Source organism: Odocoileus virginianus, chromosome 30 (genome assembly GCF_023699985.2).
Source record: "Odocoileus virginianus isolate 20LAN1187 ecotype Illinois chromosome 30, Ovbor_1.2, whole genome shotgun sequence".
In the NCBI taxonomy this organism is placed as follows: Eukaryota; Metazoa; Chordata; class Mammalia; order Artiodactyla; family Cervidae; genus Odocoileus; species Odocoileus virginianus.
The window spans coordinates 19,071,931-19,096,097 of NC_069703.1; the positions used below are offsets into that span (position 1 = coordinate 19,071,931).

General features: G+C 35.4%; 1 protein-coding gene across 1 annotated transcript in view; it reads right to left on the reverse strand.

Moving 5' to 3' along the window:
* The window catches only part of ABCA12 (ATP binding cassette subfamily A member 12), a 188,299-nt gene that overhangs the window by 88,559 nt on the left and 75,573 nt on the right, over positions 1-24,167 (reverse strand). The window contains exons 6-11 of the mRNA XM_070458427.1: positions 23,046-23,231; positions 19,110-19,288; positions 12,997-13,109; positions 8,271-8,346; positions 4,848-4,966; positions 3,411-3,517 (exon numbers count right to left, since the gene is read on the reverse strand). Coding sequence (XP_070314528.1) covers positions 3,411-3,517; positions 4,848-4,966; positions 8,271-8,346; positions 12,997-13,109; positions 19,110-19,288; positions 23,046-23,231 — 780 coding nt within the window. The remainder of the gene's footprint in view (positions 1-3,410; positions 3,518-4,847; positions 4,967-8,270; positions 8,347-12,996; positions 13,110-19,109; positions 19,289-23,045; positions 23,232-24,167) is intronic.

Genomic DNA, 24,167 nt, shown 5'->3' on the forward strand with positions numbered 1-24,167 from the left:
TAGCCCTGCTACTGAAGTAGAATTTGTCTCTGAAATAAGAATTTAATTCAGGATTAATAATGCTCCCTGAACTGTGAGGCACAGTCACCAAGGAGCAACATAATGGTCACTTAGTATTTGTCATTAAGAGCGAACAATAAAAAGGCTGAACACTGAAGAGTTGATGCCTTCTAACTGTGGTGCTAGAGAAGACTCTTGATAGTCCTTGGACATTAAGGAGATCAAACCAGTCAATCCTAAAGGAGATCAACCCCGAAGATTCACTGGAAGGACTGATGCTGAAGCTGAAGCTCCAATACTTTGGCCGCCTGATGAGAAGAGCTGACTCATTGGAAAAGACCCTGATGCTGGGAAAGACTGAGGGCAGGAGGGGAAGGGGACGACAGAGGATGAGATGGATGGATGGCATCACCGACTCAATGGACATGAATTTGAGCAAGCTCTGGGGGATGGTGATGGACAGGGAGGCCTGGTGTGCTGCAGTCCATGGGGTCACAGAGTCGAACATGACTGAGTGGCTGAACAACAGCGACTGCTTTCTTCTAAAAACAATACATGCATTAAACTTTTAGAAACTTCACAGTTTATTAGTAATCAATATATATTCAGAGAATTATAATTGTTTCTTCAAAAGTATGTGTCAAGTCCAGATTACAGGTTTGTCAAAGTGTTATGTATTAAGACCCTGACCTACATAGTAAGGTCTCAGCCTAAACTTGAACAATGACCCATAACTAACTGCATGTCCAGCTGTGACTGAATTCCCTTTTGTCTACGGTTCCTAATGCATCTGAATCAGAATTGTAAGTAACATGATGGCATAGACCTCAAAATATCATATGCATAAAAATGCTGAAACAGCAATGCTCCTGGGCTCTTAGCAGGTGAATGAAAAAAAAAAAAGAGGCCTCTTAAAAAATGTGAGAGTGTTACAGTATAAATAGTGTGCTATCTGTATTTTTTGCTTAATGTGGGGAATATCCATTTTGTCTTCATCCTTTCAATGATATGTACTGAATATTTTCCATGTGTTGGACTCAATGCCAGGTGCTGAGGGTACATAGCAAAGCAGCACACTTATTCACGTTCCAATGGAGTTTGTAGTCTAGGAACGAATGTGTTCTGTCAATTGCAAATCACAGCCATGCTTGTTATAAACGGCAAAGGACTTTCTACCTAAGGAACAGAATTATAGTTTATTTCTTCTGTGGCTTCTCAAATTTTTTTCATAACGTAACCTGCAATGGGAGCAGAATACTCAAAATGTGGATGCTGTTTTAAATTATCCTTTGCTCTATTTCCAGGACATTAGTGTAAATGATTGAGCATGTATTGTTTCCATTTCCCAGTGTACACTGTGTGCTGCCCAGTTACTCTGCAAGTTGAGAACTCCAATGAGTAATTGCCCTGGTAACACTATTACATCACCAGGGCTCTGCTTTAATATCACCATTTCTTCACACATTTGTGAGTCCGGTCATGCTACTGCTAGATGTGAAACTTTGAAAGAGCAGAAGGCACAGTTTCATCAGATTTTACACTCTAGTTGGAGAAATAGATCCCACATATACAACAAGTTATAATACTGAGTAGTAAATTCCAAAAGCCAGAAATCTCACTGTAATTGGAGACTCCACTTCCCTATGCCTCACACACCACTGGCTGCCAAGCTGTGTCAATTCAACCTCCTCCAATGCTCTTGACATTCTTTTCCTTCTGTTCTCTGCCACTGACATCTTACAGGGCCTCACGTTTTGCTTACGTTATTGCAAAACTCACCCATTTGGCTTTCTTTCAGTCTGTGCTCCACAAGTCTCCTAGAGAGATCTTTTTCTAAAATGAGGAATTAACCTTCTTCAAATTCACAGTTTTCAGGATCACATTCGAACTCCTTGACTAAACAGACTCCTTGATCCCCCAGGTCTTGGGGATCTGAGCCTTCTTTCCTGCCTCTCTTATAAGAACCTTGTGCTTTAGCTGGACTCATGACTTCAGGTAACCCCTAGCTGTCCTTCAGATTCACAACTCTGTTTTCTCACCAACTCACATCTCTATGTCTGGAATGTAGGACTATTAACATAATCCTACACAGCCGGGCAAGACTCAGAGTAAAGAGTATCTCCTTCATGAGATTTCTTCTCTTCACCTTCATCCTCTGCAATCTAAGTCAGATATACCACCTCCATATACAGAATCCTGTCCATCCACATACCACAACACTTGTCTCGCTGTGTTATAATCACTGGTCTGCTTTTCCATCTCCTTCACTGGATTGATTATAAGGACTCTGGGGTTAGAGATTATATCTTTTAAATAAATAGAGTAGCATTATGGGAGCACAGAGGATGGATGCAATGAATGAATGGGTAAAAACAATATGTGCACAAAGTCATTATCATTTGGAAACAGGGAGAAAGGAGATACTCTGATATTATAGGAGTGACATTTAAACTTGTCCTTGAAGGATGAGCAGGTCTTTTCCAGATGAATGCATAACTTCTTTCTCATTTAACTAAGATATAAGTCTCTCATATAAACTAAGATAGTGCTAAATTAAGTAAACTAGAAATTTTATTCATGTAGAAGATTAAGCCTACAATGTAGGTAATCTAGTATAACTAGCATATTTATTTGTAATATACAAGGACACACGTTTTCTACGCCTGCTTAATTAAACCATGTTGACTATACAGACATCATCCTGCTTGCCCTGAATAAACCAGTTCTAATTTTACTTTATCCATGGCTACATAAATCCAATTAAACTGCTGTTCTTACTCAGAAAGATGCTTTCAAAATTTAATAGGGTTATTTAAGAAATAGAGTGGATTTCACGGTAACCTGCATAGTGTATGCATGAGCTAAACAAAGAAAAAGAGACAAATGCCAACCAATTCAAACTTCAGAGTTAACATTTTTTTCTGTGGCTCTTCCCCCCTTTCTTCAATATCATACATTTTAATATGATTTATAGGTTTCTGCTTCTGATGAAAATAAAAATAAGGTGAGTCAATTTCTGAGATTTTTGTATACTGTGAAGTCTAAAACATTAGCTTTGAAATCAACATTTATAGCTTTAAAACCTAGGGACATCTCAAATTAGAAATCAAATTTTTAATGCCTTTTAAAATCATGTAGTTTAATGAGACAACTATATCAGGAGTCACTCCTTTACATATTACATTCTGTAATTAGGCTATTATGGGTTATTTCAGACAGAGATAGACACCAATTAAAAACAAAATACAATTACATAGCACCAACCAGAACTCGTCACCCCTTTTCTAGCATTAATCTAGGGTCAAATAAGACTAAGACTTATAAATATACAGATTTAAAAATTACAAATATATCTTTCCATAGAATTATAGGAAGTATTGAGGGCTTTTTTTTCCCCTTTCATGGCTTACTTTTGATTTCAAGACTTCAGGAACTGGAGGGAGGTAATCCTCATAGGAACCATTATGAAGAAAAGATTTTTTAAATCGAATTGTAGAGTGCAGCATTCTTAAACTTTCTGTAAAAGAGGAGAAAAGAATTACCTTATGTGAACTGCAAGGTCATTTAGGAAATCTATTTGAAAGACACCTTCATCCTAATTTATTACTACGTTTTTTTCTAAGATAATAGCCTACTTGAATCTAACTATAAAATGAGTGAAAATTTAATCTTTCCTTGAACCATGGAGGCTATAGAGTTCATTATTTTTAAAATATTCATAGATATTCTGCTTAGAGACGAAAATATTTCCAGCAAAGGTGCTACACCGTATTGGTTCTTTGTGAACTGAATATGCTTTTATTTTGGGTGTATTATTAAGCCGAAGGGTTTGAGAGAGAATGGGTTGTATAATCACTGTGATACAAATATGCCCTTCCACCCTTGATTAATTCATGACTGGTATAGAGAGATCACACTCAAATATTTGTTGTGCTATTTGCTTGCCATTAAGTCTCAAAAAAAACTATTTTGGTATAGGAATAGTGAATGTATATCTCCTACAAATAGATGTTTTATCTTTAAAAAAGAAAAAGAAATATTTGATTAAATCTAATCTTCACAGTTGTCCATGTAAGTAGAAGATGGAAAACAAACTGAGTAAAGGTAGGAAGTAAAAAATAGTTTGCTACAAAAATGTCTTTATTTATGTAATTTACATCTGCTTTTTGAAGTCTTCATTATCCTTTTTATTATTTTTTGACAACTAAGATTAAAGGTATAGAAAATGTCATGGAGAGTTATGTGAACTCCTAATTCTGGAGACATGGAAAGTTTACCTAGGTGGTCACTCTCACGTTGGGCTTCCCGGATAGCTCAGTTGGTAAAGAAATCTGCCTGTAATGCAGGAGACCCTGGTTTGATTCCTGGGTCAGGAAGATAAGCTGGAGAAGGGATAGGCTACCCACTCCAGTATTCTTGGGCTTCCCTGGTGGCTCAGCTGGTAAAGAATCTGCCTGCAATGGGAGACCTGGGTTCAATCCCTGGGTTGGGAAGGTCCCCTGGAGAAGGGAAAGGCTACCCAGAATTCCACGACTATTCATGGGGTTGCAAAGAGTCAGACACGACTGAGCGACTTTCACTTACTTACTCTCATGTTATGTCTTATATGGTTATTATACATTAAAGTTTGGCCAGGTAGCCAGGTGGTACTAGCAGCTGCAACAGGAGTAGTAATAAAATAATATGATTAGATATTACTTCATATATCAAACCACTATAACAGATGCATATGGCAACGAAGATTTTAAAAATTTCTTCTGCTTTAAAGCAAACATAAGACTTACTATTTTAGAACAAAATTAAAAACCATGAGTAGCATTTTGACTCTTAAGAAAGGAGAGCGTTACCTTTTGATCCCCTGGCTAAATTGCCAGTGACATTTCTCATACATGCCAAGTAAGGAATATAAGGACTATCTGCTGATATATTTAAGAGGGCATCTTCAAACTTTTCCAGTATTAGGAGCCTATAGAATTAGAAAAGAAGATGTAAATTAAGCCATACAGAAATAAAGTAAAGCTATTTTGCTGAGATCCTGTGAGTCCCTGGTTGTCTGGCACTGGCTGCCTTGAGCACTGAAACAGTGGGAAGTAGGACATCTTCCCCAATCCAGCCCAACTGCACAATGACAGCACTACTCTGGATTCTCTGAGTATTCACCTTTTCCACAGGCATTACCTTTATATTTAGTTACCTTAATATCCAATCGTAAGTGAGCTTAAGATCATTTCTAGGCACATTTACATGAAAGAAAAATCACTGGGCTAGCATTGCCAGATAACAGACAGGGATCCCAGTTAAAACTGAATTTCAGCAAAATAACAAATAATTTTTCAGTGTAAGTACATCCCACACATCTTGCATGTTTCTTTCCTTTCCTTTCTCCTCTAAATCTGGCAACCCTCTCTCTGGACTTCAGCTTCCTCTTTTGTCAAATGAGAGATAGGGGGCTGGGTGATCTGCTAGGTCCCTTCCACTTATAACATTCTCTAAATCATTTAAATTCATGTAGTTGTGATTTAAAAAAAAATGGTAGAATACAACTGAATAATGTCAGTTCCTTTTTTTCTTTAAGCAACAACTCAAGAGTTCCCCAGTTAACCACTTTCTGGCTTCCTTTCAAATCAACTGCATGTGAGGACATAGTCTAATATTTTTGAGGCAAACCGTTGTGAGTAAATGTGTGCATGTTACACATGCCCAGTCACTTCATCTATGAGGCTGCATCTATTGTAATTTCTTCCCTTAGTGTCTATTATTGAACTTGATGTATAGCAGAGATAGAATAAATGTCAATGGTTGATTTGGGTACCATCTATTTTGAATCAAACTGCACAGCACACAAATTAACTAGTTCTATTAGATGTTAACTTAGATTTTATTCAAATACTAATGGAAGAGACTCATCCTGGCATAGCCAGTAAACATGTAGGATGATGTTTGCACTAACATTAAAATCTCAGGGTATTTGGATGTGGGTTAATGACACTGGATCCTTGAGGAACTTAAATAAGAAAATCCATGGCAAGAAAAGTCACTAACTTACCAGTCAGGGCACAGCTTATTGGTCAGATGACTGACTTTCATTTAAATATAGTCCGTAGCTTTCATGTTTAGAAAAACTGCACCCATTCCTGAGCTTTCTTGCTTTTGTTCAGGCACTTCTTTGACCAAAGACTCTCCTCTTATTAATGCTTCTCTTTCTTTTGTGTTTGTCTTCCTCTTTGTCATAATTATTATAGCATTGAGCCATTTCCATCTTAGTGCCATGCTCAATAGCAAAATATTTGTCTAACTTTTCAAATGAAATAGCATAAGAACTTCTTTTGACAAATTTTCAAGCTTTAAATAGAAGAATGATGAGCTAAAAGTGACCTTGAAATAGCATATAAGCCATTATCTTAGTTCTATGAAGAACATCTGATTACCAAGATTTTTGAGATTATATTTAATATATACCAAAAATTAAGATATATATATATATACACACATATATATATATACATATATATATATATACAGTTTATGCCAACTGTTTTGGCATAAACATCCCAAGTATTTCTTTAAACCATTTAATGTACATATTTTATATAAAATTTTACATACATGCTAAGAATGCTTACAAAAAAAGATGAACTTACAAATAGATGCGTGCATGTGTGTTCATGTACACACACAACAAACAAAAGTAACTTTAGTGCAAAAATAAGGAGGAAGGAGAAGAGCTATGAGGGAAAAAGTATTTTTGAGCAGCTTTCCAAAGAAAATTCTGGACTATAAACACTTTCATCTCATGCCAAGTATTTCTACTCTGTGATTATTTTAAAGTGGGAAGGGAAAGGGAGCCCAAAGATAAGAAATCCCTTAATTTCATCAATCTCAACAAGAGCCATCTTAAAAGTAATGAATTCTTCCCAATAAACTGTCAGTTAGCTGTCAGCAACCAACTACATTTGCTGTGTAATTTTCACATCTGAAGAGCTAGCACTATCAATGCTATGGATGTCCCCAAGGCTCTGATAAAGATACCCGGCTTCAGCAATAAGTATCCAGTTGTCTCAAGTCAGAGGGTTTTTGTTTGTTTGTTTGTTTGTTTTTTAATATTTTGCTGGCTATATAGGGAATGTGTTTAAAAGACTTGATTATTTGGAATATGGAATCCTGTCTGGGGGAAAATTGCCCAGGGCTGCAAAACTGCTCTTGGGAGAAGCAGCTGGTTCAGACACCTTAGAGGAGAAATGTGTGGGCAGAAAGAGGAGGTGGTTGTTGATGGAAGAATTTTGCCTAGAATTACCCAGAGTTGGGAAACTTCTCACTGAATAATAGAAAGCTTATAAACAATTGTATACATTCTATTTTAGAAAAATACATGAATGGTTAAAAATAAGTCCTACTATTTGTTTTTGTTTCCATTTCCATTAGCCCACAAAAACATATCTTTTGGGACAAAAGTCAAATAATTTCAATAGTATAATTTATCAGGCCAAAACAACTTTTACATAACAGGTCACCTAGTCTCTAAATTTGCCTTGAACTATATGAATTTACTTCAATGAGCTTCTACTTGAGTTTTCTACCATAACTGTTAGTTATGTAACTTTTAGTTAAGTTAGTTAGTTAAGTTAGTTAAGTAACTGTTAGTTACTTCAGAGAACTGCTTATATTAATGGTCCTTAGAAGCCAACATTACTGCTGTTATTCCCACTGACTATTCACTGTCTCAGGAATAGGTAAATATATAAACATATTTACATGAACCACAAACAGTCCAAAATTAAATAACTTATAAACAGCTTTGGCTACTTGAATACTACTGAAGCAACAAAGTTTGCATTACCTTGGGGCGTCGATTTTTAATGTCAGTTTTTAAAACCTGAGATCAACAGTAATGTAAAAAGTTGGAGACGTTTACATCTTTTATATGAAGATGAAAGACTTTGAAAAGAGTTGGAAATTGGGCCTCCAGCTAGATTTTCCTCATAGACATAAGCTGACCTACCCAGACACAACATGTGGGATCAAGTTATGCAATCTTAGAACTGAAAACCAGATCTTCATGTCGCATCATCTAAAAGTACCACTGAATAATACCAAAAAACAAGTTTCAACTTCACTTCAACTTTTTCTTTCGTCAGTCAACAGTTGGTTTTTGCTATTCCATGGTCTTACACACTGATGAAAAGAATGATGTTTATAAATTGTGCTGCTTGCTTCTTCAGTCAAGTTACTTACCAATTTAGAAACAAACCCACAAACCAACAAAGACTTACTGCGCAGCCAGGCTGCTTGGGGATAGTGACTGCCGATCTTCCTCATCCCACAAATGTGTTGTATTGTCAGAGCCACCTAAAGAGGTAACATGTAGCATTTCATTAAAGGATTTATTTTTCTAAGTAAAAATCAACCCAGGTCAAATTAATGGGAAGAAAAGCAGACAGTCTGCAGAATTTTTCTCCAAACGACTTTACAGAGATGTCTAAGCTCAGTTGGAAACATTTAAAATATTTATTTATCAATTGCCCCCCAACTGAAATAATACCAGTGGTTAAGCATATGCATTTCTAACAAATTATTTCTCTGTGCATCAAACCATTACATTGTTTTATCCTGTGACCTGTATGCACAGATGACTCAAATATCATGATGCAGATTGACTACCTCGGTGACTTGTTAATCAAATGAAACCAATTCCAATCTCGTGGGTCACTGGACTTTTTTGTTTGTTCGCCTTCAGTTGTCTAGAATGTAGCCTTAGGAAACATCTGCCATCACTAATCTATACTTTTTATCTTTCAAAAAGCAGCCAGTGATTTCAATTGAATGCAGCTGTGAATGCAAATTAGCTAATGTTTATAGAACCATTCTGAGTGGTCTCAAATAATGTGAGGTTTGGAGTATGGAAGGCAATCACTCAGTTGTGTCTAATGGAAACCATACATGAAGATCTAACTCAACATGGAGAATTGCCGCTAGAAGTTAAATGGATCCCTGAGTCAGCTTGCTGCATAGCATTCTATCATTGTAGGCTAAGTGTAGCTGAGTAACATTCCATATATAATACAGGGAGCGCAGCCTGGCACTCTGTGGCGACCTAGAGGGGCTGGGTGGGGGGAGGAGAGGAAGGCTCCAGAGGGAGAGTATATATGTATAATTATGACTGATTCACATTGCTGTGTGGCAGAAACCAACACAAAAAGCAATTTTCTTCCAATTAAAAATTTTTTCAAAAATACATTTTCCTGAATTAAAAAAATAAAAGTAAGTGCGACAACATTCACACGCAAAATTTAAAAATGGCTACTGCATAAATAAAAACATCAGAAATCCAATGCTTTCATTCAACTCCTTTAAGGAAGCAGTATTACTTATTTTACTCTTCTCTGCAGACACTCTTAATTCCTCATAAATAATCCAGAAGCTCCAGTGCTGGAATTTTTCAACACTGGCCTTATCATTTTCAATAGGATACTTTATAGACGGCTTTACTACTTCTCCCATTGTCTCTGGTTAGTGTGTTCTGAAGTCTTCTAAAAAGGTTGCAGCACAAAACTAGGCAGCCATCTGGACTTTTCTCACGCTGATCATTTTGTTTATTTAAATAAGCATGTGTGTAAAAGATTCACAGAATTAAAAGCCTCCTTGTCTACCTCAGTATCAGTCATGTCTGAGTAATGTCTGTACCATCCTGAGTTACTTGGCAGAATCACTTTTTCAGTTTTCCTCTCTGGCAGGAGTCCCTCTCTTCTCTGCTCAAGACAGCTAAGTATTATTGCTGTAAAGACAGCAATGCATCAGTGAGTGAAAGGACCAAGGAGAAGATACTCAGTATAAACAAACCTAATTAATAATGGTGAAAGTGAAGTCACTCAGTCGTGTCTGTGGGCTGTAGCCTACCAGGCTTCTCGTCCATGGGGATTTTCCAGGCAAGAGTACTGGAGTGGGTTGCCATTTCCTTCTTCAGTGGATCTTCCCAACCCAGGGATTGAACCCAGGTCTCCCACATTGTAGGCAGACATTTTGCCGTCTAAGCCACCAGGGAAGTAATAACCATTATTTATTGGCATCCATATGTAGAATTGGAGAAGAAGGAAATCACAACCCACTCCAGTATTCTTGCCTAGGAAAGAATCCCATGGACAGAGTCTGAGCCTGGTGGGTTACAGTCCATGGGGTCGCAAAGAGTCCAACGCGACTTAGCAACTGAGCACACATATAGAATAATCCAGGATAGGACTGTGAAGATTGATGCTTCTGCAGTGTAAAAGTATATAAAACCATTTTTCCAAGATCAAATCTTGCTCAATTTGAACTCCTATGAGTTCATCAGTATTTGTATACTATATGAGTGAGTCCATTAGAATATGTATAATGTATGGTTTATGGAATGTCTCTTCCTCATCAGGCTATTAAAATGAATAACTAATAGAAATTAACTTTGTATGTATCAATTATAGGCTTGACCTTGATGTTAAGTATGGACTTTGCCCTCTGGGCACTTGTCCTTCTGGACTTTAAAGTATCTGAGAAGTACCACATTGAATGCTTTTGACGAAGTGGAAATTGTTACAGCCCTTTAAAAAGCAAGGTTTTATTTTTATTTGTAAAATTAGGCATATATAAAAATGGTGCCCAAAGACAGAGAAAGAAATCTAGTGCACAGATAGCCTCTTTTCACCAGTAAACGTGGCTTTTTGTTTAAAGATGTAATTTCATGTAATTTACAACTTGGCAAAAGAGTAAACATCAATGAGTCAAAGAAGGTAATCTTCACCCTCAAAACTCAGTTTTATAAATGGAAATACTAAACAGTGAAGCAGGGATCTTTACTGGGTCAGAGCTGAGAATTAGATTCCTTAAAACAGGAAGTTAAGATTCCTTAAAACATCTTCTCAAGTGTTTATTAGCAGCCTCGTATTGTCATGGTTGCTGAGGAGGCTTCTGGAAAAACCTTAAAGTGTGTTCAGAATCAAGGCTGAATCAAAAGTAGACATGGGGTGTGGAAACTTGAATTGGAAGTAGACATGGAGTGCAGAGAGGAAGGGAGCGATGGCTACTGAAAAATGTATAATGTGGGAAGGAATCTGGCACATAAAAAAAGAACACTATCTTTTTATTTTTTCTACTTTCTTTCTTTGAAAGAAGGGAATGAGACCTTCAAAGCTATCTGAGTCCTGTCAATCATTAGAGAGGACCCAAGCGAGCAACTCTGCTATGAGTGACCATTTCACTCCAGTTTATTTGGTGTAAAGCCAAGGGAGGACATGTGTTCACAAACACTGCTAAATGCTATGAAGAGTAAGCATGGGTGGCTTGGGCAATGTGGCAGGGATTTGTACCTCAAAACAAGTTTGGGTTTTCTGGAGGAGTCCCAGAAATACTTGGAAGAATTTTTCAAAGGCCATGAAATTTCTGCTCAAGCACGCATGCATGCAGGGGCTTGGGGTTAGTGACATAGAAACTGACCTCAGTACTACTGCATTGGTATCTTTAGACTGATGAAGTCACATGTGTAGGAAATTTTTAAAAACAAATATAAGCACATCTAATTCTAAACATAAAAACACATATCCTTAATGTATTAATATTTCCTTGTCATCCTGATTATCCAGTGGCATGGTTTAACACATGTCAAAATTATTAACATAATCATAGAAATGCGGCATGGCCATTGTTAAAAATTGAAAATTGAGCTATATTGTTCATCAGGAAAAGTGTTTTGCTGCCTCAGTTAATGAGAGGTTCTTTGGCTTCTAAGGCACTAAAGAACTTATGTCCTCTGTAACAAAAAGTCCAACTTTATCCCTCTGTACAATTATAAGGTGTGAGTCTGAAGATGAAAAGGAAGAGAATGGTAAGGAGAAATCTGAAGTTCTCAAGTCTTTAAAATGCAAACAGAAAAATATACAGAGGAAATAATTAGTGTTTGTTATTGTACTGTTCACTTTTTCTGGGCTGGACCTCTACTTAAAAGCATGAGGCTTTTTTTTTTTTTAACCCTAATGTTCATGTTCACGAAGACCACTGAATTTAATAGCAATCAGTCCTGCAAGCTAGTCATTAATTCTGTGACTGAAGGCATAAAAATTGTTGTAGACTAACAGAAATTGGTATCCAAGAGTATGTTAGATCCTCCTTCAAGAAGTCTTCACAACCTTTAAAACCAGCATTTCATATGAAAATTGTTTAAGATCTTGTAATAAACAATCAGCTTGTGACCTGATTACTTATCTGTAATCCAATAGTAAAGTCTACATATTTAAAAGCTGGCAAGCTCAGTTGAGAAAGCCTATTCCTAAACTCATTTGGAAACAGTAAATACTAACCAAACATTTGACTTGTGAAGTAGGGATTTATTCCTTATAGTCCTAAATTTTGTCTGTATATGGCTGTGTGTGTGTCTGTGTCTGTGCATTTCCATGTATGTGGTATATAAGGTTATTCTCTATATGCAAAGACCTTTTCTGATTCACTACCATGATGCTATGGTTTGTCTTACTGGGTGGACAGTGGGTCTATACAGATTGTTCATCATGCATTTTCAAGATGGCTGGCTGAAGGGTGAGTCTTATCCAAAGAAAGATTCATTCTGATTAAAAAGTCAAATTTTGGAAAAAAAAAAGGACAAAAATGCTGCAATTCAGTGTAGGCATTTGTTCAAAAACTTGTGGTAGAAATCTACTTGTTGAGGCTTAGTCCCTTACTCTGGTATTTATTTTTTCGTACCAAGCATAAACATAGCTTTATAATATAGCTAAGAGAGACCATTTTCATAAAAATAAAAATCCTGGAAAGTCACAGCCTTTTATCCAGCCATTTCTCCTTGTCTCCACACTTTGGTTAGCTAAAGATCCAGATTTAGTGGTAACATATGTTCCCACCTAAGAATAATGTCATGCATAAATGGTTGCTTCAGTTGCATTTTGTTTTTTATTCCTAATGGAACTGAATACAGAATTGCAATGCAGAATTGAATACAGAAAGATAGAAATATAATACCTTCAGATGGGGAGTCCAGGGTATACAGCAGATGTTTAACAGATTTATGGAGAGTTCTGAAACCTTCGTTAGTTGTGACACGTGGATAAACCTTCTGCACGACCAGCAGCACGCTAACAAGTCGAAAAACAATTAAACCAGATTGCATTTCAACATTTGCAGACAGAAACAAAAGGTTATTCAAGGAGAAAATAGCTACAGTATTGAAAATTATTCTTTTAACATAAAAGACAAGATGCTGCTTTGTCATTTAATTGCTTGTTTGTCTATTCATGCACAAAATCCCAAAAAGGATTCTTGAACCATACAGGATTCTAAAGCCTAAAAGGTCTTAAAGTAAGGAGTGAAGTTCACACACTTTTTTTGTTGTTGTTGTTAAGATCTAAAAAATAAGTGGTTAGAAACAGCAGTTTCCAATAAAAGGATACCTCTTTTTTGTTTTTAAAGGAAAAAAATTAAATATTGGAAATTATTTTCAATTATTATCAAGCCCAGATAAAGGATCCACTTTCAAGAATAATTATTAATTAAGTATTTGATATTTTTGCTAAACAAATGTTAATTTTTTTAAAAAAATGGGATCTTGCCCTAATTAAAGATTGCATTCTATCCTCTAAGTAGCCCACAGGCATTGCTCCAGGGGGTAGCTCAAAATTAATATCCAGACTAACTGGCACTGTCTTCCCAGGATTTTTATGTTACTAATAAGATGGGCAGTCTACACTGGGAATGAAAAATTGGCAAATTTACTTGTTTATGCTTGAGTTCATCCAGTATTTCCAAAAAATCGATTACTGACTTAAGAAATGCCTCTTTTTTATCCCCTTATTGTCATTAGTACATTAAAAAAATGTTAGCATTGTACAAGTACATCTGAATTTCACAAATACTGTGAGGCTATATATATATATATATATATATATATATACACGCACATGAGTGGTAACTTAGAACAAAAGGCTTTGTTAAGGATTTGCTATTGTGAAGTTAAATGTAGTACATATTAGCTAATAGCTCTTCCGTATGTATCTTAGTCAACTGAACGCTCACATCAGCAACAGCATGTGCATATACTTTCTACAATGTTTTTGGAATTTTTAATATTTAAATTAAGATCATTTTAATTTTAGCTCCTAGCCATGAATGACAATTATATTAAGAGAGCTAACTTTTTAATGTCCTCTAGTTTCTAGTAGGTATGTATATGGATATATAAACATATATCTATTTATTTATGGGCTTCCCTGGTGACTCAGTGGTAAAGAATCTGCTTGCAATGCAGGAGCTCCAGAAAGACAAAGGTTCAATCCCTGGGTCAGGAAGATTCCCTGGAGGAGGACATGGCAACCCACTCCAGTATTCTTGCCTGGAGAATCCCATGGACAGAGGAGCCTGGCAGGCTACAGTCCACTCGGTCTCAAAGAGTCGGACGTGACTGAAGCAACTTAGCATGCATATATATTTATAATTTTATTTGTTTCTCTAATAATTCCATAAAGTCAATTCATTTGTCATGTTATGGAACACTAAAGTTCAAAAGTTAAATAACTTACACAAGGACAAGGTTAACCAGATAAATAGAGCTGGTTGTGTCTAATTTCAAAGTTTCTGCTCTTTCTCCTCTACATCTTGACTGGCGCTTTGCCCCAACATGGCAGAGAACAGGAGGACAGAACATTTTTGCCCTGAGCCATAGCCATTGTTAGCTTGTTTTTTCAGCTGTGTGTTTGGCCGTGGTGGGATGGCTGAATTTTTCTCGTCTGTGCTCTGTATACATAACAGTTGCTGCCTCAGGCATTTTTATATTTACCCCAAGATTCTCCTGGTTCTCAGACTTTGAATTAATCCTGGTGAGTACAGAGACCAGGTAAACCTTCTGAGATTGAAGATTTCTGCCAGCCTTCGCCCAGCTTGGCCTCTGCTTGACTCAGCTGATCTTTTGTTTCAAAGTAACACTTTCAAAGACTGGACATTTGGCAATCTCATTGTCAGCATTATTGTTATTAGTATAACTAATAAAAATGTCAGTAGATGTAATTCATCTTTTTCTATCAAAACGTGACTAAAAAAATGACACCTGACCCCTGTCCTCTATGAGATTCTTTAAACTATTGATGAAGATAATTTTACTTCACTTCATTGGTTTTGTTTTTCTGTCCTGTTCATCATATCAAATGAAAGTTATCCAAAACAAGTCTCCTTGTAAGGTAAGGAGTTTTTGTGATTCACATCTAAGTATACAACTTCCTCCTCATAAATGGTGACTATTATCTATGTTTTTTCATATGCTCTTCTTGATTTTTGAGATTGCTCATTTTTGCTAACCTCTGTTGTAATCTTAATATTTTGCAATCTGGTTTTGGTGATTGAACTATATAACAAGTTACAACTTTACAAAACTGCTGAAGGAAATAACAGCAATGAGTTTTTATAGGGTTTATTTGTTCATATTACTTGATCAACAAAGAGTAAGATAAACCAATGATTTGGTGACAAAAGTCATTTGTAAAGAATTTTAGTGACACTTTAATAATAATAGTAAAGATTGGACTTTAAAAACTGGTTGATATAAAAGGTCTTTCAACAATATAATGCAAGACATTTAATTTTAAATTTCCTAGTAGTTACATTAAAAATGTTAAAGAAACAGATGAAATTAATTCTAATAATATATTTTATTTGACCCAATATATCCAAAATATTATCATTTCAACATCTATCAATATAAAATATATAGTGTTTTATCTTTTATTGCATTATCTTCAGATTTCTGAGAGAGTCATTTCCTAGGCAGGTTGATAAGAAGTCTAGGGGTCCCCAAGGAGAGAGAAGTCTGAGATATTCAAGGAGGAAGAAAGGACAAACTTTTTTACTTTTTTTCCTCTACATTCCTTAGGATTATATAACAATAATATATCCTGCCTGAGGACAGTCTTTGGATTAAACCCTCTGGCTAATTCTGTTATCTTAAAACATAAATTATGGGAGTAGGTCTGGTCTTTACAAGGATGTAATCTGCCTGAGGACAATCTTTGGATTAAACCTTCTGGCCAACTCTGTTATCTTAAAATGTAAATTATGGGAGTGGGTCTGGTGAGGTCTTTGCAGCCTCCAGACATTCTTTGGATTCATTGGAGAGTATATAACTCCATTGCTAATACTAGCAAAGGGGTACTCTTTTGCCCCCTTCTGATGCCTATGTCAGAAGCTTTCTCTATCTCCTTTATACTTTAATAAAACTTTATTACACAAAAGCATCTCCTTCGGAGGTCAAGAATCCCACGTTTCGTTGTTCAGCAACAATCTTTCATTTCAAAGTATATTTTACACTAATGAAGCATCTCAACTCAGACGCTAAGTTTTCACTGAAAATATTTAATCTGTATTAGAATTTCATTGCAATTACCAGTGAAAAGTAGATTCACATACCCATGTTGTTTCAAATATATTGGAAGTTTTTCTAATAGATTTAAATTAATTAAAAATAAAGTTAAAAAATTCAATTCCTTAATGATACCAGCACACCAAGTGCTCAAAATCACGTGACACCCTGTGCACCTTAAATTTACAAAATGCAACATACCAAATGTATTAAATTAGAAAATCCCACAAATAGCTAGAGGCTATCATGTTAGAAAGAACAAGTATATATACTGGTAATAAAAATCTAAATTAACTAATTAAATAATAAGTAAAAGTCAAATGCTTTAAAAAACAGTTATCCAGGTTAGAAAAAAGTCAACTGTCATCTGCTTTATAATAATCTGAAGCTATTTCTTTTAAAAGCTGTTTTCATTATTCTGTGGAGTGGTTTACAACATTCTAATCATTACCTGAGAACATATCTATGGCATAATAAAATAATTTTATTTTAAATTTTAAGGGAATTAAAATAGCCACAGTGCAATGTCCTTATGTAATTTGCTCTATCAAAATGATGTCTAATGTATTTTTAATTAATTTATTTTTGACCCAAGGGCATTTTTTTGGATCTTCCACCTTTCAGTGAGAATTATTTTGTAAGAGTTTGGTTTTTATTTGTTGTTTAATAACCAAATTTCATTAAGGTATAATTCACATACAACATGATGAGCCTATTTAAGGTTATTATTCAATAAGCTTTGACAATATATACAATTATGTAACCACCATGCTAAATAAGATATAAAATACCTTATTTTAAGGTGATATAAAATATCACCTTAAAAAAGTTTTGTCATGCTTCCAACAGTTGCCCCAATATCCACTGTTCTGATTTCTAACACTGTACATTAATTTTGCTAATAATACAATATCTACACATCTAGTATGTATTCTTTTTTTTTTTGGTCTGGATTCTTTTGCCAGCATAATATTCATAAGATTTATCTATGCTGTTGTGTGATTAAGTAATCTGTTTATTATTCTTAACTGAGTAGACTTCCAATTTTTCATCCATTCTGTTTATGGATATTTGTTTTTCTCTCAATTCTTAGCTATTGTGAATAAATCTGCTATAAGCATTAGTATACAAGTCTTCCTGTGGGCATGCATATGTTTTCATTTTCTTGGGTAAATAACCAGGGGTAGAATGCTACACCACATTGTTCTATTTTTAGCTTCATTCGAACCTGTCATATGGTTTTCTGACATGGTTATAGCATTTTACAGTCTAACTTGCAATGTATGGATTCTATTTGCTTTACATTCTTGCAAGTAACTAGGGTCGCTCATCTTTTAAAACTGAACCCATTTTAGTGAGTGTTAGTGATATCTTATTATGGTCTCAAGGGTATCTTGCTACATTGCACAATTCAAACAATTCTGTTTCTCCTTTAATCATTTACCTGTTTGTTTTCTAAAACAGAATATACAAAGGAGGAAGAGAACTAAGTGTCAAAATTCTGAGTGAGTGAAAATTTCCTGAAGAGCCAAAATGAGGACCAAATCAAATTTACTAATATCTTGCTTCTTTTATAGTTTAGTTATGACATGTTATTTATTGTGAAAAGAGCACAGTTCTTGGATTCAGATTCCCTGAGTTTAGGTTCTAGCTTTATCACTTACTTACTTAGTTGTAGAATCTTGAGGAAGTCTTTTGACCTTCCTGAAGAAGTCATTTGACCTCCATGAAGGTGTGTTTTCTTTTTAATAAAATGCAGACATCTGTGGTCTCAATCTCAAAGTACTGTTATGAGAATCAACTGAAATTAAGGTACCAACATGAGGGCTTATTACAAGGTCTTTGAACAAATATAAACACTTAGAAGTTCTCCAGAGAAGATGAGAAAACTCTTTTCTGGTGATTCAGACATTAACAATAGAATCCACTGTGCTTTTAGTGACATATCAGAGAGGCACCTGGGTTCTAGAGTATAAAAACCCAGGTTCAAACTCTCTTAACATCAATTATTTAATTTTTACAACCCTCTATTATCTCATTTATGAAATAAATGATAGTTCTGTTGTTAAGTTTCAATGTGAAATATATGTAGGGTCCAGTAAAGTTTTTGGCAGGTAACAGGCACTCAGTAATGACTGGTTGTTGATGCAGTTGTTTTGTTTAATGCACATTTCCAAATTAGCTAGGCATCATAGCCAAAACCTAAGCATGTGTTAATCAAATTCTAAATGCTAGCATGCTCATATCTCTTTCATTAGGAAAATAGACTTTAAAGGGATTTCTTCTGCAAGTTTTTCAAATCTTTATGTCAAATAAAGTCAACCCAATATGCAAGGTTGTTTTTTCACTGTGTAATACCAAAAATCCAATGAAATATTTTCATTTTGAGTATGTAAAATACTAGATGCACAGAGCCTTTGTTGTCCCTGGGTGAGGCTGAGCCATTCCAATCAACTGCTGGTCTACCATCTTTTTCAGAGTTCTGGGATATCAATTGACATTACTGATGTTATGATTAGTGTTCCTCATTTCCTCATATATATGTCAATAACCCTGATGACCACAGTGTATCTTTCTCCTCTGCTTATCCAATACCCTTACTTTCACTGCCAGAATCTGCAGTAAGTGCTGAAAGGTTATTTGCTGTGTTTAAATTAACTACTTGGCAGTGATCTTCAAGGTAACATTAGAAAAAAAAAAAAAAGACTTTGTTATGAACAGTAATTCTTACCTGTTTGCATTTCGAAACACATTAAATAGATTGTTTAGTGTGCTGTCATTCTGGAACACATTTGGAAAACTGGAGAGAAGCTCCCACACAGCTGTCTGCTCTTGTACTTGTGAGAAAAAGGACAGCACTTTAACCATTTCCTGAAACATTGTCTTCTGCTTGTTTGGATCACTTGATAGCTTAAAAAATAAAACCAGAGACAGGGTGAGACGAGACTTCAATATCTGTAACCACACGGCTGACTGTCTTTGAAAACACTGAAAGTCTAGAGTTCAAGTTAAGTAATTCAGATTTTATTTAGTTTGAAGTAATCTTTTACCTGGAAAAACTATAACCATTTCAAATGTTCTTACGTGTAATTGAATTTTTTCCTATAATTTCAGATGTTGGCATATTTAATGCTTGGTTAACAAAATTATTTATACAAAATACTTCAAATTGGATTTTGGGAAATTAAAATTAATTTCTTAAAATAAAATTAGCTTCTGAGTAATACGTTTGTTTTTCTCTAGGACCTAGTTTAGGATATAAAGAAAAATACTCTATATCCATTAGTAGTGTATGCTCAGTCTCTTAGTTGTGTCTGACTCTTTGCGATCCCAGGGACTGTAGCCCACCAGGCTCCTCTGTCCATAGGATTCTCCAGAAAAGAATATTGGAACGGGCTGCCATTTCCTCATGCAGATCCATTAGTAGACCTTATATTATTTGCTTAGAAAACCTTTAAAATTTAGGTGTTTTATGTATAAATATGTGAATATATATACAAATATACAAAAATGTTTACTATTATAATTACACATACTTAATAAAATATTTCCAAAGTTCTGTTGCAATACAAGGAACTTTAGTTATAATAATGATTTATAGTGAATATCCTATAGTCACATCTTATACTCTAAGCAAACAAATAAAAGAAAACCATGATCTCTACTCTTGCTCTGGATCACAGGTCCCAGATAATACCTTCAGGTATGTTCTTTATTATATTTCCACCCCAAACAATTTTCTTAATAAGCTCATTCATACTAGTAGTCAGGTTTTTGTTGGATCTTAATTCAAGGTCTTTCATGCTGAAAATGTGATTTTGAACAAGGTATTCTTAGTCACACATTCTATATGACTGCTGAGTTTGTTGAGATAGAATTTTAAGTGCTCTACATTGAATTGGCGTTATTATAACAGTGTTTCTAATCCAGTTCATTTGGAAAACTCTGAGTAATGAAGAGTAATTTAAGCATTCTGTACTTCAGTTCAGTTCAGTTCAGTTGCTCAGTCATGTCTGACTCTGTGACCCAATGGACTGCAGCTCGCCAGGCTTCCTGTGTATCACCAACTCCCAGAGCTTGCTCAAACCCATGTCCATCAAGTCAGTGATGCCATCCAACCACCTCATCCCCTGTTGTCTTCTCCTCCTGCATTAGTGAGTCAGTTCTTCACATCAGGTGACCAAAGTATTTGAGTTTCAGCGTCAGCATCAGTCCTTACAATGAATAGTTAGGAATGATTTCCTTTAGGGTGGACTGGTTTGATCTCCTTGCAGTCCAAGGGACTCTCAAGAGTCTTCTCCAACATCACAGTTCAAAAGCATCAATTCCTCAGTGCTCAGCTTTCTTTGTGGTCCAACTCTCACATCCATACATGACTACTGGAAAAACCATAGCTTTGACTAGACGGACAATTGTCAGCAAAGTTATGTCTCTGCTTTTTAATATGCTGTCAGGATTGGACATAGCTTTACTTTCAATGAGCAAGCATCTTTTAATTTCATGGCTGTAGTCAATATCTGTGGTGATTTGGCACCCAAAAAAATAAAGTCTGTCACTGTTTCCATTGTTTCCCCATCTGTTTGCCAAGAAGTGATGGGACCAGATGCCATGATCTTTGTCTTCTGAATCTTGAGCTTTAAGCCAACTTTTTCACTCTTCTCTTTTGCTTTCATCAAGAGGCTCTTTAGTTCTTCTTCACTTAATGCCATAAGGGTGGTGTCATCTGCATATCTGAGGTTGTTGATATTTCTCCTGGCAATCTTGATTCCAGCTTGTGCATCATCCAGCCCAGCATTTCCCATGATGTACTCTGCCTATAAGTTAAATAAGCAAGCTGACAATATACAGCCTTGACATACTCCTTTACCAATTTGGAACCAGTCCATTGTTCCATGTCTGGTTCTAACTGTTGCTTCTTGACCTGCATACAGATATCTCAGGAGGCAGGTAAAGTGGTCTGGTATTCCCATCTCCTGAAGAATTTTCCACAGTTTGTTGTGATCCACATAGTCAAAGGCGTTAGTGTAGTCAGTAAAGCAGAAGTAGATATTTTTCTGGAACTCTCTTGCTTTTTTGATGATCCAATGGATGTAAGCAATTTGATCTCTGGTTCTTCTGCCTTTTCTAAATCCAGCTTGAACATCTGGAAGTTCTCGGTTCATGTACTGCTGAAGCCTTGTCTGGAGAATTTTGAGCATTATTTTGCTAGCATGTGAGATGAGTATAATTGTGAGGTAATTTGAACATTCTTTGATATTGCCTTTCTTTAAGATTCAATGAAAACTGACCTTTTCCAGTCCTGTGTCCACTGCTGAGTTTTCCATATTTGCTGGCATATTGAGTGCAGCACTTTCACAGCATCATCTTTTAGGATTTGAAATAGCTCAACTGGAATTCCATCACCTCCACTAGCTTTGTTCATAGTGATGCTTCGTAAGGCCCACTTGACTTTGCATTCCAGGATGTCTGGCTCTAGGTGAGTGATCACACACTGTGGTTACCTGAGTCATGAAGATCTTTTTTGTACAGTTCTTCTGTGTATTCTTGCCACCTCTTCTTAATAAGTTCTGCTTCTGTTAGGTCCATAGCATTTCTGTCCTTTATTGTGCCCATCTTTGCATGAAATGTTCCCTTGGTATCTCTAATTTTCTTGAAGAGACCTCTAGTCTTTCCTACTCTATTGCTTTCCTCTATTTCTTTGCATTATTCACTTTTTATCTCTCCTTTGGAACTCTGCATTCAGATGGTATATCTTTCCTTTTCTCCTTTGCCTTTAGCTTCTCTTCTCAGCTATTTTTAAGGCCTCCTCGGACAACCATTTTGCCTTTACTCATTTTTTTTTCTTGGGGATGGTCTTGATCACCGTCTCCTGGAATGTCACGAACCTCAACCCATACAATAAAATTCAGAGAATCAAGGGGAAAAATGTTAGATGTGAATATGTTTAATTTATTCTCATTTATAACATTTTGAGAGAACTCAAAAATTTTGATTTTGTGAACTCTCATTGTATGTGGAATTTTATTAAAAGAAGATGATTAGTATCTTATTTTCTTATTTTCACACCATTTAAGACTGGCATATAAAAAAGGTCATTAGCACTTCATATTATAAAGTTCTTGTTTCTAGTGTATAATATTTTGGAAAGTGGGATATATTGTTTTGTAAAAATCAAAGTTTTAAGTTAGGTTTTATCTTAGAAGAAACATTTAAATGATTACCCATTATTCTAGCTTCTGCGAATTACCAGGCTCTGAGAGTTTAATTATTAAACTTATATTACATCCTGAGTAATCTCACTTAAAAATCTCAGAGAAAACAGTCAATCTTCATTCACCATAAACCAAAGTCACATTTCATCTACAAAGATGAGATTCCATCTCCATATTAACCATAAAGCAATATTTTTGGTTTAATGGATCATTTCAATCCAGCACATTTAAATAGAAAGTAGTCATTGCTTAGAATTTGACATCAAATGTGCACCTTTGTGTGTGGAATTCATGCCAAATGTGAGCCAATATTTCAGTCAGCATTTTCCAGTCCATGAGGCCTATGGACTCGCTCTTTGAATCACTTCGAGTTGCTTTGTGCATACAAGAATGGAAATGATACATTTCCTGCTATTATTATGAGACCCTGATCATATTAAAATGTTTACACTCACCTGAGAGAATTGGTTTGTTAGTTCTTGGAGAGAAGACTCTAAAAGGGTCTTGTTGGACAGGCAAAATAAATTAAGAACATTTTTCCCTAGAGTGGTCCAAGAGAAGGCATAATCAGCAATATAACCTGGATAGTTCTCACACAGTTCTCTTCGTATCTCTTCTGAAGTTGAATTTTGCTGTAAAAGCTAAAAATGTGTGTGAGAAAAGCGGTATAACAATGTTAGTAAATACAGATATCAAATATATTAGTCTTCAAGGAAACGGACCTGTCTACATAATAGCCATTTTAAGTTCCTCCATTATAGCAACTATTAAATTAAAACTAAAATACATTGGGTTTACCCATGAAAATCCCTGAGAGAATATGTGAATACAGTGATTATTGTCATCTTTATGATTTAAAATATTTACATATGATCTTTTTTAACTGAACTCATTTCTTGTATCTGACTAGACAACCTAATGTACTAGATCTTCTCTGACAAAAATCTTCAGGCTTAAAAAATCTTAGTTTTTCCTGGGCATTTAGCAGCAGAGATTTAGGGGTCCTAACAATTTGTGACACCTCATGGGAAACTGGCCAGGATTTTTGGAAGACTTCCAAAGAGGATGAGCTTCAGAGTCTAGTCTCAAGATCAACAGTGTTTATTTAGAAGAAGTAGAAAAACATGGATTATGTTTCATTGGAAAAGCAATAATTTCATTTAGGAGTTATGCATTAAAGAAAAAAGAAAAACACATGTATGAAGATACATAAAAGCATACAATTACCAAAGGCAATAATCAGAAAACATTTTTATAATGGAAGTCCCCCATATATTTCAGAGTACAGACCAGTCACAGATGTAACGCAATTTTCAGCTATAATATTTATCACATTCAGCATTATTAAGTTGTTTAGATATTTGTAGAGCCAATTACAGTGAGTTGCAATATTTAATGCACCCTTCCTAATAATTAATTCTTACAACCTGTCAGGTGAAGGCTAACTACCTTCATCCTTCACCTTTTATATCACAAAATCTACACTATACCTTCCAGTGATTCAACTTCTAAATATAATGAAATAAGACAGGATCCATTTATTCTAGGATATACTCTAAGTGCCAGGTCTTCTAGTC